The sequence below is a fragment of the Pipra filicauda genome, unplaced genomic scaffold (assembly GCF_003945595.2).
Source record: "Pipra filicauda isolate LSUMZ 115617 unplaced genomic scaffold, ASM394559v2 scaffold112_size3218982_pilon, whole genome shotgun sequence".
NCBI classification, from domain to species: domain Eukaryota; kingdom Metazoa; phylum Chordata; class Aves; order Passeriformes; family Pipridae; genus Pipra; species Pipra filicauda.
The window spans coordinates 1,634,219-1,648,698 of NW_024103574.1; the positions used below are offsets into that span (position 1 = coordinate 1,634,219).

The 14,480-nt window shown below is 44.6% G+C and overlaps 2 protein-coding genes and 1 non-coding gene across 10 annotated transcripts in view; 2 read left to right on the forward strand and 1 right to left on the reverse strand.

Annotated features, from left to right (window-relative positions):
* The window catches only part of EVI5 (ecotropic viral integration site 5), a 77,405-nt gene extending 71,009 nt beyond the window's left edge, over positions 1-6,396 (reverse strand). For 4 of the 8 annotated variants that reach the window (XM_027712744.2, XM_039383132.1, XM_027712736.2 and 1 more), the window contains exon 1: positions 6,204-6,395. The gene's annotated coding sequence lies outside the window, so the exon portion shown is untranslated. Of the gene's footprint in view, positions 1-3,210; positions 3,299-6,203 lie in introns of those variants that run through there. The other 4 variants (XM_039383124.1, XM_027712753.2, XM_039383111.1 and 1 more) reach the window with 4 other exon arrangements.
* Positions 6,397-6,496: 100 nt separating this feature from the next.
* RPL5 (ribosomal protein L5) lies at positions 6,497-13,921 on the forward strand. Its single transcript, XM_027712993.2, has 8 exons — positions 6,497-6,596; positions 7,331-7,400; positions 7,496-7,611; positions 9,708-9,842; positions 10,391-10,593; positions 11,426-11,603; positions 13,056-13,144; positions 13,761-13,921. The coding sequence occupies exons 1-8, from the start codon at positions 6,594-6,596 to the stop codon at positions 13,858-13,860; spliced, it is 894 nt and encodes a 297-aa protein (XP_027568794.1). The 5' UTR covers positions 6,497-6,593; the 3' UTR covers positions 13,861-13,921.
* Positions 11,168-11,264, forward strand: LOC113983909. Its single transcript, XR_003539282.1, has one exon. It is a non-coding gene; the product is annotated as a small nucleolar RNA SNORD21 (small nucleolar RNA).
* Positions 13,922-14,480: the final 559 nt, after the last annotated feature.

Sequence of the window (14,480 nt, forward strand, 5' to 3'; positions counted from 1 at the left end):
CCAAAGAAAAAAAACATAATTAATACATTATCATCACAATATAATTATATTCTTTAAATTAAAGCATCAAGAACATGTTATGATGTACCAAACAGGTATTTAGTGCTATGCTAAGAAGCACTAAGATTTAGTCATGACAATAGGGCATAAGCAAACTCAGGAGTTGGGAAGTTCAATAGCTTACCATGTAGCAGAATACATTATAACAACCTATTACCAAAACAATAAGTTAGGGTTTGTTTTTCTTTTTTTTAACTGGAAGTAAAGGCAATACAGGTCAGGTAAGATGACAGACTTCAGTAACATAGCCCAGGTAAAGTTTGTTCAGAACAAAGAACATGAAGACATTTAGTGATGGCTTTTAGCTGCTTTCCAAGTTGGAAATTAATACAAAAAGGTTAAGTGTCCACAGTCATTCTGTCCAACCACCCTACTTCTTGTCCAGAATAAAGACCAACCCCAGTACTGTACTTAACCCCAAATATGCAACTGTCTGGCTGAGACTGGGAAGGATTACTTTTGCAATTAGCAAACAAAGTTGACAGTCACACAGCCTGAAATAAGACAGAGCCCACAGCATCATCCCTGTCATCATGACTGAAAGGAGATCCTTCCTTGCCTGACCCCTATACAGGCTCAACGATTCCCAGGCTCTCCCCAAAACACCACTTCACAGCTAAACTGAATAGTTTCCAGAGTTCACAAGAAGTTAGACAACATTAAGAGTAATTACAGAAAAGCTACAATTCAGTAAATGACTTCTGCTGTTACCTTTGATAATACAGTTTCTGTGTACACACATACAACAAAACCACATCACGACTGCGTATGAAATGAGCACAGCAAGAGCAGAGGCCCTGCACTGTCACTACCCATGTGTTGCAATCCCCACTTGCTGGAGAAGAAAAGGATGCACTTAAGCAGAGACAACTGCCATGAAAGACAGTATTCCCAAGTTAAAGGGATCAAAAACTGGCCTACAGAAGACATGAGGCTTTAATTCAGCATGCTATCTACAACCTTCAGTGACAGTCAAGAACTTCAGAGAATACATCTAACAACTCAAAGTTACATACCCCTATAATATTTGCTTTCTTTTTTTAAACTATAACTATTTTAATTGGGTCTGGAAAAAAACGAAGAGACTGTAATCAAGGCAAGTATAGCTTAGTTTAGAAAACAACACTCATAAACTCAGGGTTTCTTTTCATTATTATTTCTCTTCTTGGACCACCAGAGAAAGATTTTTCTTTTAAACTATACATTTGACACTTAAAATTATATCCAAAATATTAAATTCTACTATGTCTCTTCCTTAAGCATTAGAATTCCTTTTTTCTACAAGTTAAGAAAACAACCCAGGAAGACTAAGAAAATATAAGCATAATCTGAAGTATGCATACCCCCAACTCAGCTGTTTTCCCCCTTCTAAATTATGGTATTAGAAGCTTGAATTAGCAAGGTAAACACTTTTGTTTTCCAAAATTCACTGACAAAGGACTTGTCTTCCCATTTTGATTACTTCTTTGTTTACTATCAATCCTACCCAGAGAACAAACTGACAGTAATTATTTAGGCATGTCACTTTCTCCATCCCTTCTTCTCCTATAAATTTGGAAAAGCTTTTCTCCCATCTCTTCCTTTCCATTAACACCATTTCAACCACTCCACTCTCCAACCACCTCCTGTTTTCTTGTTTAACAGCAACTAAACAAGTCTACAGAAGGCAAACATAGGAGTGCAATGGGGACAAAAAAAAAACAAAACACCAACAAAAAACCCCAACCAACATTACCAAAACAAAAAATCCAAGCCAGCAGCTGTAGCTCAGGAAGTCTGTAAACTTCAACCCGCGTGAGTATAGGAAGAGATATAGGGAGGAAATAGGGCTGTTCTGTTAAAGGTTTTTTTTCTCCAAACATCTGTTCCTCTTCAAGGTACTGTTGGGCTGGATGGACATTCAGTGACAATCCCTACAGCTGCTCTCATCCCACTTTATCAGATTCAGGGAATGCTGATTCATAATACGAGTGCTTTCCTCCTGATCATGCTCCTCTTTCCTTGGCTGTGTCTATTTCCTCTCCTAATCCTCACTTGAAAAAGAACTCATAGCTATGTATTTCAAAATAAGCCTTAAATCTTTATAAGCATAAACAGAGAGCTGTATAATCATCAAAGCTGACACTGCACACTGGAGAAAGGGAAGAGAAATAAACAGGCACATTTATACAAAACACTTTAATGCTATCTACCAGTAAACCAAACAAGATCCAGCTACCATCTTCTTTAGACATGTGAAGTAAAGCAAATTTTAAAAAAAAAACAAACAACAAAAAAACAAGAAAAAAAAAAACTGAATTTTTCGGCAAATACTTTTGGAGACAAGTAAAACATATTGAACATTATCTGCTCTTCTCCCTATGAATTTGTCTTCTTTCTACATCTTTTGCATGTGATCTTTGGAAAAGATGAAGTTATTTAAGACTGATGTGGAATGCCATGTTTTGATACAGGCAGTGTTAATGGCAGCTCACGCTGGAAACTGAAAATGGTATAAACCCATTTTCTCGTTTACTATGGAATTGCCCTGATTATCAATGCTAACAAATAGCAGGATTTACATGGAACCACAGCAAAATGGCACTAGTAAATACAGCTATAAGTAGCCAGAACATTAATATCGACTTCTTATTCTCATTATATAACCACGTTCATGCAGATGCAGCAGAAGGTGGCAGGAAACGAGATCTCCGAAGCACTATTTGAAAATTCTCTCTCTCAAGAATGACAGACCGGCGGGTACTCCCACCAGCCAAGGCAGAACTCGCCCTCTGCAGACGGACCCTCTGGAGTCTCCCCGGACCACGGCCCCTCCCTCCGGGCACTTTTCCCGCGGAGCTCCCGCTTCCCACCCGCGTCCCGCCGCGGGCCCGAGACCCGCCGGCCCCGCAGCTCCCGAGCCGGGCAGGGCCGCGCAGCGCGGCCTCCCCTCACCCTCCCGGCGGAGCGCGGGGGGTCCCTGCCCAGCAGCGGCGCCGCACCGCCCAACCCGCCAGGAGGGCCCGGGCGGGGGCAGCCGGCGGCGCCCCGACACCGCCCAGCCCGGCCCGGCCCTGCCGCGACAAGACAGCGGGCCGGGGTCGCCGCGCCCCGCCCGGGCCCGGCCGCTCCCGCCCTCCTTGGCCCCGCCGCGGGCCCGGCGCGCCTCACCTTGAGAGCGCTGCCCGCGGCGGGAGGAGCGGGCGCGCGCGGGCATCGGCGTCCGGCCCGCCGAGCCCCCGCCGCCGCCCCGCCGGCCCCGCGCCCCGGACACGGCCCGGCCCGCGCCGCGCGCAGGCGCACTGGGCGCGCAGCCGCTGCGAGGGGCCGCCGCGGCCCCCGCACCCTCCGGGCCGGGAAGGGGCGGCGGCTCTGCCCCACCGGGCTCCCCGCGGAACGCACCGGGGCTGCCACGGGGCCCCGGTGCTGGAAGGCCGGGCGACGAGCTGTCTCCGCACCGTGCAGGTGTCACCGCTGCCGCACCGGCACAGCCCCCGGCCGTCAGCAGAGCCCCCGCCCGGCCCCGGGTCGCGGCATCCGAACCCCCGCCCCGAGCTCGCCCCTCACGGCAGCGGCGGGGACACGGAGCTGCCTCCACACGAGGCGAGGACGCGAAGCCCCTGCTCCGCGAAGAGTTGGCTTTTTTGGTGTAATTAGAGCGTCTGCCCAGGGATTTTCATAATGCGTTCTCCGCGTTGGAAGCTGCCCACAGTAACGCGTTCTCCGGGAGCACCACGCAGCCTCGGGCTACATGGGCCCTTCCCCACGCACATTTGTCAGACACGTTTCAGCCAGATGCCGATTAGGTTACACAAACAGTTGAGACACTGTCTGCCCGGCGCAGCTCCCCGTCTAATAATGAGCCCATTTGCCATTGTCCTTCCACAATGAGTAGAGGCTCCTAGACAAAACCATACAGAAATTTTCATTTGGAAGAATTCTAATAAAATCTTAAATATAATTTTCATTTAAAAAAATATAAAAGTAATTCCAGGACACATACAGCACTCCATACTACTGCTTTATAACACAAATATGCAAAGAATACACTCTTAAAAAAACGATAAGCAGCGGTAGCAGGAATAGGTTATAGGTAGGCCTTCAGCATAACTCTTGTGCAGAAATAAGGCTGTCACTGCTGCGAGTACAGGGAAAAAAAAAGTACAATTCCTAAAAGTGACCACAGGTCAGTCCAGTCACAGACAACAGCGTTTCTGCCTTAAGTCCTCTGCAGACAAACAGGGACAGGGGCCCTGGTTCCAGGAGGTGCTGATAAAGTACCGGTTTCATCAGACAAAGAGACTTACAAGTACAAGAGACTGCTCTAAAGGACCTGCCTGATACCTTGCTCTCCAGAACTCAGGTAAGTAAAAATAACACATAAAATATGACAGAAATTGAGAAGTAACATCGGGAGTGCGGGAAAAAGAGTGTATACCTTTTTCTTATCAATGTGTTATCAGTTTAAAGTACTTCATTAAAGCACTGAAAATACTGGCTTTTACTTCAACACGTTCAGAGCCTTTATGAACAGCAGCCACCCTTTCAACAAACATTGTCAACTAAAGGCCAGAGGAGCAATTCACCCTGAATTTGTAAGAGATTCTGGGGTGGGGCTAATAAGCTCAGTGGGAGTTTCCGTTTTGCAGGGTGACAATGAGCAAGAAAGTGTGTGGGTGTGATGGGTTAACAGGCTGATTTTTGTCATGGTGAGCTATTTTAGGAGTAAAAGGTCTTCTTATAGAGAAGAAGAAATTGATTTTTTTTTTTACTTGTTTAACAACAAGATTAATGGAGTCTTGCTTGTGATACCATTGACTGTGAGACATTGGTCACCGAAGTAACTGCCTAGCAGTGGCCAGCAGACCCTTATTGGAGAGCACGAATTTATATGCCAGAGAGTAGCTAAGACAATGTGCTCCCCAAGAGATACTTCATGTACAAATTGAAAAGCATGCAGAATTCTAAGCTTTCTAAAATTCATTCTTAGATCACAGAATTATTTTTCATAAATGACCACCAAGATCATCAAGCCCAATCTTTGACTGATGAACACCTTGTCAACTAAACCATATCTAGTCATCCAGTCATTTCTTGAACACCTCAAGGGATGGTGACTCCATTCGTGGTAGGAACCATGCTGGTACTTGCCTGATGTAGGAAACATTTATTATTTCTTTACTTCTCTTGGTTATTTATATCATATTAAAAGCTTTTTAAAATATTGGTCTATGTATAACTAGTGAGATGGGTTCTTGGGTTTTTTTAAGTAAAATGAATGAGGATATCCAGATAAATACATCAGGAAAAAAGATGCATTATTGTCTGACAATGTCAAGAAATCTGATGCCACTTGACCTGTTTGGTCCAGTGTGTATATATATACATATATGTGTATATAAGCAGAGGTTCAATTCTGGCTTTAATTCATCAAATATCAGTAATCCCAAGCATCTATAATTTATTGTAAGAACATCATTCAACTGGGTGTCTGGTTTGTTTAATTACTTACTGTTTTAACAGTTGTGAGAATTTTCCCTAGAAAATGAAGGGAATTAATATCCTATCATATTTCCATAATTGGTGATTTTTTTAAGATCAAATTTATGTATTTTTTCCATTTACGAACCCCTTTACTGGGATATAACCCTGGCTTAGGTAGTTAACAAAAGGAGACTTGCAAGTGATCATGCATTACACGTAGGTGTTAGATGACAGCAATATTATTTTTTTCCTTAGAATTGTATTTCTCTGATATCACAGAATCATAGAATCAATTAGGTTGAAAAAGACTTCTGAGACCATCGAGTCCAACCTTTGACTGAACACCACCATATTAACTAGACCATGGCACCGAGTGCTACATCCAGTCTTTCCTTGAACACCTCCAGGGACAGTGACTCCACCACCTCCCTGGGAAGCCCATTCCAATATCTAATCACCCCTTCTGTGAAGAAATTTCTCCTGATGTCCAACTTAAACCTCCCCTCGCTCAGCTTAAGACTGTGATCTCTCGTCGTGTCGCTGGTTGCCTGGGAGAAGAGGCCGACCCCCGCCTCACTACAAGCTCTTTTCAGGTACTTCTAGAGAGCGATAAGGTCAACCCTGAGCCTCCTCCAACCTAAACATCCCCAGCTCCCTCAGCCGCTCCTTGTAGGACTTACCCTCCAGACCCTTCACCACCTCCGGTGCCCATCTCTAGACCCGCTCAGCACCTCGATGTCTTTCTTGAAGCAGCAGTGGCGGCAGTACTCGGGGTGTGGCCGCAGCAGTGCCGAGCGCAGGGGGATGCGCCCCAAGGAATGCCGCGGTGCCGCGGGAGCGCCGCCGCTGTGCCAGGCCCGTTCCCGGGCTGCCCGCGGGCGCTGCCCGGACCGCGCGCGGCGGCTCCTCCGGGCCGGCAGGGGGCAGCAGGGCGCTCGCGGCGCCCCGCCCCGCCGGGCAGGGAGGAGCTGCGGCTGCGCGGGACGTGCGGCCTTTCCCCGGTTGCTGCGGAGCGCAGTTGTCGTGCGGAGCGGGCCCCGGCCTGGTGGGACCGGACAGTGCCTGGCACGATGGTCAGTACCGGCCCCGCAGGGCTTAGGGGAGTCCGGGAGGGCTGCCTCCGCCGCCTGGCACCCGCCGCGCCGTCCCGCCCGGCCGGATGGAGCCCGATTGCGCCGGGCCCGGGGCGGCTGCCGGCGTGGCAATGGCTGCCATTGCTGGGGCTGCGCCGCGGGCGGCTACGAGCGGCTCTAGCGGGGCACGGCCCGGCCCCGGCACCAGCGGCGCTGTCGCCCTGGGCCGCGTTCGGCCGGGTTCCGCCGGCCCGGGGCGGCGGCGCTGGGTCGGGTGCGGGCCGCGGGCGCGGGGCAGCGGTGCCGGGTCTGACAGAGCGGCCAGTGCCCGTCGGACCGACCGGGGCAGGGGGCTGCAGGGGGAGAGGCTCCGGGGCAGAACGCGCCCGAGAAATTACTGGCTGTGCGCGAGTGACAGGAAATGACCACGGTCGCTGCTCCGGTCCGTGCAGACAGGCCTCCAGTTGACAAATACACTGTTTGGTTTTCTCCTTCTGTACGAAGTTATGGGGATAAGTATGCATTAGTTCCTGTGGGAGGGGCCGAATTTATGGGATTTGATCTGTTGTGGTTTTTTCCCCCATTTAATTTTTATGACGCTTTTTATCTAAATGTATAAGAATACCTGTTTTATTCCTGATTGCACCACGGTTTTATTCTTAGCACGTTTAGTTGGATGGTCTTGGCTTATGTGGTTATATGTTAATAACATCTAGTTATATTTCTTATCCAAGGGGTTTGTGAAAGTTGTCAAGAATAAGGCGTACTTCAAGAGATACCAAGTGAAATTCAGGAGAAGGAGAGGTATTAAATTTCCTGTAACATATAATTAAACGTCGATGATGATTAGTCTTACTTTGTTCACACGTTTTTCCACACTGCAACTCTTGCTTTTTCAGAGGGAAAAACTGACTACTATGCCCGCAAACGTTTGGTAATTCAAGATAAAAACAAGTACAACACTCCTAAGTACAGGATGATTGTGCGTGTTACCAACAGAGACATCATTTGCCAGGTAAGGCCTGTGGTGCTTCCTGCCTGCTCACTGGCCTTCCCAGGGAGAACAGGAGGGGGGATGGTTGGAGCAGCTGGGATTTTTAGGCTGGATCTGAGAAGTTTTTGTATTGTAAAATAGTTCCTTAGAGGAGAACAGTCTTTAATGTTGTCACAACTTCAGTAATAAATTACGTTCATCATAGAAATGAAGTTTTATTAGTGTTAACATTCTTCTGTGAGGTTATTTGCAATATAAGATTGTACTGCTTTAATGATGCTATAATAAGTAGCAAATTTTAGGGAGAGGGAAGATTTCTCTGGGGTTTTTTTCTGCTATGTAATCATGGCTAGGCTTCGCGAACGAAGATTTGGGAAGGCTCTATCCACATTTGCTGCAGGCACGCTGGTGGCTTATGAGGCCAATACGTGACAGACATATCCGATTGCAAAAGGCACAGCAGAAAGACTCCTTAGATGGTGTATTCTGCAATACACGGTTCTTTCTGCGTTGCCTTTTCTCCTCGAGGGTGATCCTGCGTGTGTTCTCAAAGGAGACAGCTGCGTTATAGATGGTGTGTCTCCAGACCTCCCGATTTGAGGCCAGAGTAGACCAGTTATGGTGATCAATGTGGCCGAGGCTGAGATGTTGTTTCAGGGAGTCCTTGTATCTTTTCTTCGGGGCTCCTCTCATGCGGCAGCCGGTGGCAAGTTCACCATAGAGCAAGATCTTAGGAAGGCAGTGGTCCTTCATCCTGGAGACGTGCCCTGCCCATCGCAGCTGAGTTCTCATCAACATGGCCTCAATACTTGTGATAGCTGCTTGCTCTAGAACAGATGTGTTGGTCACATAGTCTGACCAGTGGATGTTTAGGATTGTGCGGAGGCAGCGTTGATGGAAGCGTTCTAAGAGACGCAGGTGGTGGCGGTAGATGACCCATGATTCGGAGCCATATAAGAGAGTCGACAACACTATGGCTTTGTAAACACTGATCTTGGTGCTATGTAAAGGGCTTCAAAAAGAGGCCTTTTTGCTTGGCTGAAGGCAACCAAGTTGACAGGGTGACTTGTCAACCTTCATGGGCTATTGTGTTGTATCTGAAGGTGCCTTCTCTTTTGATAGTTTTATTTCCATGATGTTTTGTGGGTCATATGAAGCAGCAAGGCCTTATGATGGCTTTCCTGTGAGATTAAAGGATACTGGTAAATAAGAATAGTAAGCATTTTTTCGTGTTTATGAAGTATGCCGTTGTGTCTTGCATCATATGCTGTTTCTCACTGGGCTCACTTTCTTGTTTCATTTTCAGAATGTTTTGACTAATTTTGAAGTTAAAAACTTAGGCATGTTTGTTGTATCATGAATATATGTTGTTAAGCTCAAAAAAGAGGCAGCTGGAAAAATATAAGTGTTGTTCCTTCATAGAAAGATTAGCTGTTGAGAATAGTCAGTTCAGTCATCGACAAGGTAATTTAATCTTTGAAACTCAAAACAAAAATCAGTGGCAGGTGCTTGCATCTGACTGATAGTGCCTTTCCAGTATGTAGGAATCCTGCAAAAAGGGGACAACTTTTGGATGTAGAAAGGAGGTGTGGGAGTCATCAGAAACATACCTGATAGTACTGCTGTCTCACGGGAGACCCCTGAGATGATGATAGTCTCAGACCCATTAATAAAATCATTCCATAAGGTTATTAACAGTGTTGTCACAAACTCTGTGTCACGTGCGTTTTGCATTTTTCTGAGATGTGCCAGAAAGTGGGAGAGAATTCACCCACATCTGTAATGATTCTTTGAAAAGTTGATTTTGTAGGCAGTTTCCTGGCCTCTTGACCTATGTGGAGAGGTAATTACAAATACGTTTTCACTGTCCTAATACAGATTTGAATACTTTGTACTTACTTGAGGAGTTGATTCTTCCTTTAACAAAAAAACCAACCAACCAAAAATCACAAGAAAAAAACCCCAAACAAACCCTCAGCAAACCAAAACCCCACACTCCCTTGAGCTTGCATGCAGAGGTTGGCGGTGAGCCGCACACCTCCATACAGTATTCCTGTTGGAACAATAAACGGAGCCTGGAATTGTGAGAACACTAACGTTTGTTTTGTTTTTGTCAGATTGCCTATGCCAGGATTGAAGGCGACATGATTGTCTGTGCTGCTTATGCCCATGAGCTGCCAAAGTACGGCGTGAAGGTTGGCCTGACCAACTACGCAGCCGCCTACTGCACAGGCCTGCTCCTGGCACGCAGGGTACGTATTGTCATGGCGCCTGCAGGTGGCTGCTCTTGTTTTTCTGGTTCTCTTATGAAAGGGAAAGCCCACTTCGTTGAATGGTGCGTCAGCCCACCTCATCTGTGGGTTTCTCAAAATAATAACTTTTGCTCTTTACCGTATAGATTTGATGGCCTCTTGTGACTGTCAAATCACAGAAGTATGACAGCACACAGTTTCAGCTCCAGCAGCCCACTTTTAAGTCTCAGCCCCTAAGTTTGGCGGAGTGAGGGAGTCTAGATGAAAATGTAAGAAATGTTCCTTAAAGAGTTTGAAAACATGTAAACTGCATCCATCCATTTCCTACGTGAGCTCATGAATAAGTCTTAAGTTCACTGGTGTGCCTGTTGGAACTGTAGGTTGAAGCATAACAGACATTCTTACAGTGGTGATAGTTAAAAAGGTTTCTGTAAAGAAATTTGTTAAAAACATGATTCTACTGCAAATTCACATTTTAAGGTGGTGTTGACTCTACCTTCTGTCAGCTAATGGGAAGAATTTCAGAAGTGCCTTTCCTTTCCCCACAGCTTCTGAATAAATTTGGCCTCGATAAGATCTACGAAGGCCAAGTTGAAGTCACTGGTGATGAATACAACGTGGAAAGTGTGGATGGCAAGCCTGGTGCTTTTACATGTTACCTGGATGCAGGTCTTGCCAGAACTACCACTGGAAACAAAGTCTTTGGTGCTCTGAAGGGTGCAGTGGATGGTGGTCTGTCCATCCCTCATAGGTAATCTATGTTTGGAAGAATTTCTTTAGGGTTAACCTGAGATGCTTCTGTATATGACAGTCTGCTTATACTAAAGTGCTATTAACACTTTATGTTAATAATTTTGTTCTGACCTGGTAATGATTATGTAGCCTAGGTACTGAGTTGGTGGTTTTTTTGTTGGTTGTTTTTTAATCCACAAGTGCAATTCTGATATTGCTGCTGGGAATCTCAAAACTGTTGAGATGCTGAGAAACTTTCAGACACTGTTGATTCTACTAAAAGTCAAGTGACTGAATGCATTTACGTAAATATCCGTTAGAGTTCTGTTAAGTCTTTACCAAAATGTGCGTAGGTATTCATTTCACCATGAAAACCTGTGCATTCCAGGTATGTTGCTCCAGTTGTCAGTACAATAGTAAGCTGGAGCAGTCCACCTGCATTTAAAATTATCACATATTACAGCTGACTGCTGCTTTCTGCTGGCAGCAGCGGAGGAAAGAAAATCCTGAGATCTCTTATGTATTTTCCTCCCCTCTCCCAGCAAAAATGCTGTCCTATTTTTGACTAACTGTCCAGTTTTTCTGACTTGGCTGCTACATGATGACACTCGCAATGACTGAACACTCTGTAGTTGGTCCATGGTGTGTGTATGATGTACTGCAGTGTTTCAAGACGGGACTGATGGCAGCTAAGATGAACTTAAAACTTTTGCTTCTTATTTTTAATTAGAGGGTCCTATCCCTCAGTTATCTGTAGGAGAATCTGATGTACCAATAATTTGTGTGGATCTTAGCCTCTGAATTAGAGCATTTGGCAGTGTCTTAATTTGACTGTAACTGCTGTTCCACAGTACCAAACGTTTCCCTGGCTATGACTCGGAAAGCAAAGAATTCAATGCGGAGGTTCACCGCAAGCACATCATGGGCCAGAATGTTGCAGATTATATGCGTTACCTGATGGAGGAGGACGAAGACGCTTACAAGAAACAGTTCTCCCAGTACATAAAGAACAATGTAACACCTGACGGGGTAAGATTTACCTAGCTGATCTTGTGCATTAATAGACATGCTGCTAATTCTTGTGTAAGGCCTTCTGTAGTAATGCAAGTAAGTTTGGTATGTAAAATTATGTGATTCATGCTGTATGTTATCTGTGGAAAGAAAATATTTTTTTTCTTCATTAAGGGCTCTGTAGTATATCATAGAACTTTCAAAAGTGGGACCATTTTTCCTGCTGTGAAGCTTAACGTTCTGCCTTTAAATCCAAGCTTACAGGATTGCATTCTGTGCTGGACTGCTTCCCCTCATCCCCAATACAGAAATTAACTTGGAAGTTTCTGTACATGCTATCCACTCAATCCTTATCCTGCACCACAGGCCTGTCATTTCTGCAGCTGTAGCAATTGCACCTGTGAGCATGTGGTTCCGTGTCAAATCTGTGTTAGGATTTGTGTGACCCTGTAAGTAGTTCTGTGTTCCAGGTGAACACAGAATAGCCCAAGCTAGCTGTATTGTAGGAGCTAGCATTTCATGAATCTACAGAGTCTAATACATTTTATTTTAGTACTGCTTTAAATTTTAGTGTTTTGCGCAAAACACTGGAAGATATGTAAGAATACAGAGGTGCTTCTTCCACTTGTTCCAAGTATTAAGCTCCTTTCAGATGCTTGTCCTGCTGCCTGTAATATTCTTGCTTGGTTTTCCTAGTAAGTGGTCCTGAAGCTTTAAAACATATGTTCCTAGAAAGTTTTTCACAGCTGAGATCTGGTGGTCTTAATTAACCACCAGCAAAGGTATTCTTAAAATTTGTGCCCTTATGGAGCCAGAGTTGTCTTTGGGACAGAGCAGCATTACTGCATCCCTGGGGACAATGCAGGCACTACCATGGTTCTTGCAAGACTTGTAAAAGCAGCTACAGCTTCACAACTTCTACCTTTTATTAAGCAGCTTTGTAGTGGGTACTGCAGTAGGGTCTGAAAAGATTACGTGTCTGGTGCCAGAGTTTGTGTGAAGTATTTTTTTATAAAGTAAACACGAAGCATTTTATTCTAGGTAGAATAACTTTCTGGCTTGCCTTTTAATTGAAACCTGGGGAAGCTGCAGCACTGAAAGTAGGCTTCAGCAACTGCAAGATGCCAGCCTGTAGTTATGAGACTTCTTAGTTCTGTAGGGAACTAAGGCCCTAGAGTAACTAACTGTAAAATAAGGATAAAATTACTTTCTCTGTTAAATGCCCTGAGTTTGGGTTTGGAGATTTAAATTTAACATAGTGACAGCAGGAATTTCTTAATGCTGTGGCAGTTCTTTTCTGTATGAAGGAAGTGTTTTAAAGGTAACCATGCCAAATTACAAGCTGTATTGTGATGAAACTGGTTTCTAGTGCATGCTCAGCTAGGGATATCTTGGATTTTTGATATCCAACAGCTGGACCATTTTGGTGACTTTAAATTTTAATTTTTTTTTTTTTTTTTTTTTTTTAAGATGGAAGAAATGTATAAAAAAGCCCATGCTGCTATACGGGATAATCCAGTCCATGAAAAGAAACCCAAGAGAGAAGTCAAGAAAAAGAGGTAAAACTCATTCTCTTTAACCATGTGACCTCTCAGTTGAGGATATTTTAGTTACAGTAAAACAAGTAATGCAATTCACATAGCAGTTGTGTCAAAATTCACATTGTAGATCAGATTAAGATAAAAGCAGTTCTGTATAACTTAGGAGTTAACTTTAGCAGTAGGAATCTGAAATTCAAGAGCAAAAAATTTCCAAGTGAAGCATGCATCTGGCCTGAATAGCTGGAACTCTGAGGTGTGTATCTTCAGGTCTTAGTGTTTTCAGTGGGAAAGCTGCTTCTCTTCAGCTGAGAGCACTACTTTGTCAGTACTAAACTATTTTCATTGCTCGGGGGTGTGGGAGAAATCAAGGCACAGCTATTGCATTGGGCTGATAATGTCTATACAAAAGAGTACAGGGTTTACCTCTTGAGAAATCAAACTGTCCAACTTTTCGTGGTGCCCCAACTACAGCCTTAAGTCATTGCAAGAAAATAAAACATGTTACAGAAGTGGGCATACATACATTTTTCCGTCACACTCTTAATCACAGTTGTGGTGCACTACAGGCTTCTTGGCCACCTTTTTGCTTATTTCTGCCTTGACTATATCGTACCCTGTGCTTACATCATTGCAGATGGAACTGTCCCAAGATGTCCCTCGCCCAGAAGAAAGACCGTGTTGCTCAGAAGAAGGCCAGCTTCCTCCGGGCCCAGGAGCGCAGAACTGATAGTTAAGACAACTTCCACAGTTTTCTGCGAAGCTTTGGAAAAAGCAGGAATAAATTTATCAAAGAAGCAACAGTGTAAGACTGGCTTATTTATATAGTTTATAAAAAGAGACAATATTTTTTATTATCTAGATATTTTGTACCTGAAAGGGTTTTTTCCCCTCTCAAAGTACTGTGTGAATTGAATTTTCACTGCGAAGAGAGGTGATAAGACTTCAAAGACCAAGGTTGCTGCATTAGAATTACTCCTATAAGAAGGGGAAATCAATTTTTTTTAATCTTTGGCATGGTGAGTATCAAAGACTAGGTATAAGAGTTTGCTGCTTCTAACTAGAAAAAGGTTTTAACATTTTAAAAAGGGCTTTACATGTCCTTCACAATTTTCAGCATAACGTTAGGTGGCAGTCTGGATGTAGCTTAGGAAAAGAACAAGAGTAGTCGAAATAGGCTCTAAAACCTCTGCCCACAGGTAACCTTAGGCTTTCAGGCACTTCACGCACTCACCTCCCCGTTCTGGCTGCTACTGAAACAGGTACTGTCTTAAGCTGAATACTTAACATTATTAAGTGATTGATAAGAGAATTCACTTCTGAGATGCACGTACGTGCTTTGTTACAAGGCCTTGAT

What these genes read in the sequence shown, in the direction of transcription:
- RPL5 (XM_027712993.2), top strand. An exon ending in GCCTGCTCCTGGCACGCAGG is followed by an intron (nt 9,843 to 10,390) that starts GTACGTATTGTC and finishes CTTTCCCCACAG; the next exon opens with CTTCTGAATAAATTTGGCCT. An exon ending in AGAGAAGTCAAGAAAAAGAG is followed by an intron (nt 13,145 to 13,760) that starts GTAAAACTCATT and finishes ACATCATTGCAG; the next exon opens with ATGGAACTGTCCCAAGATGT.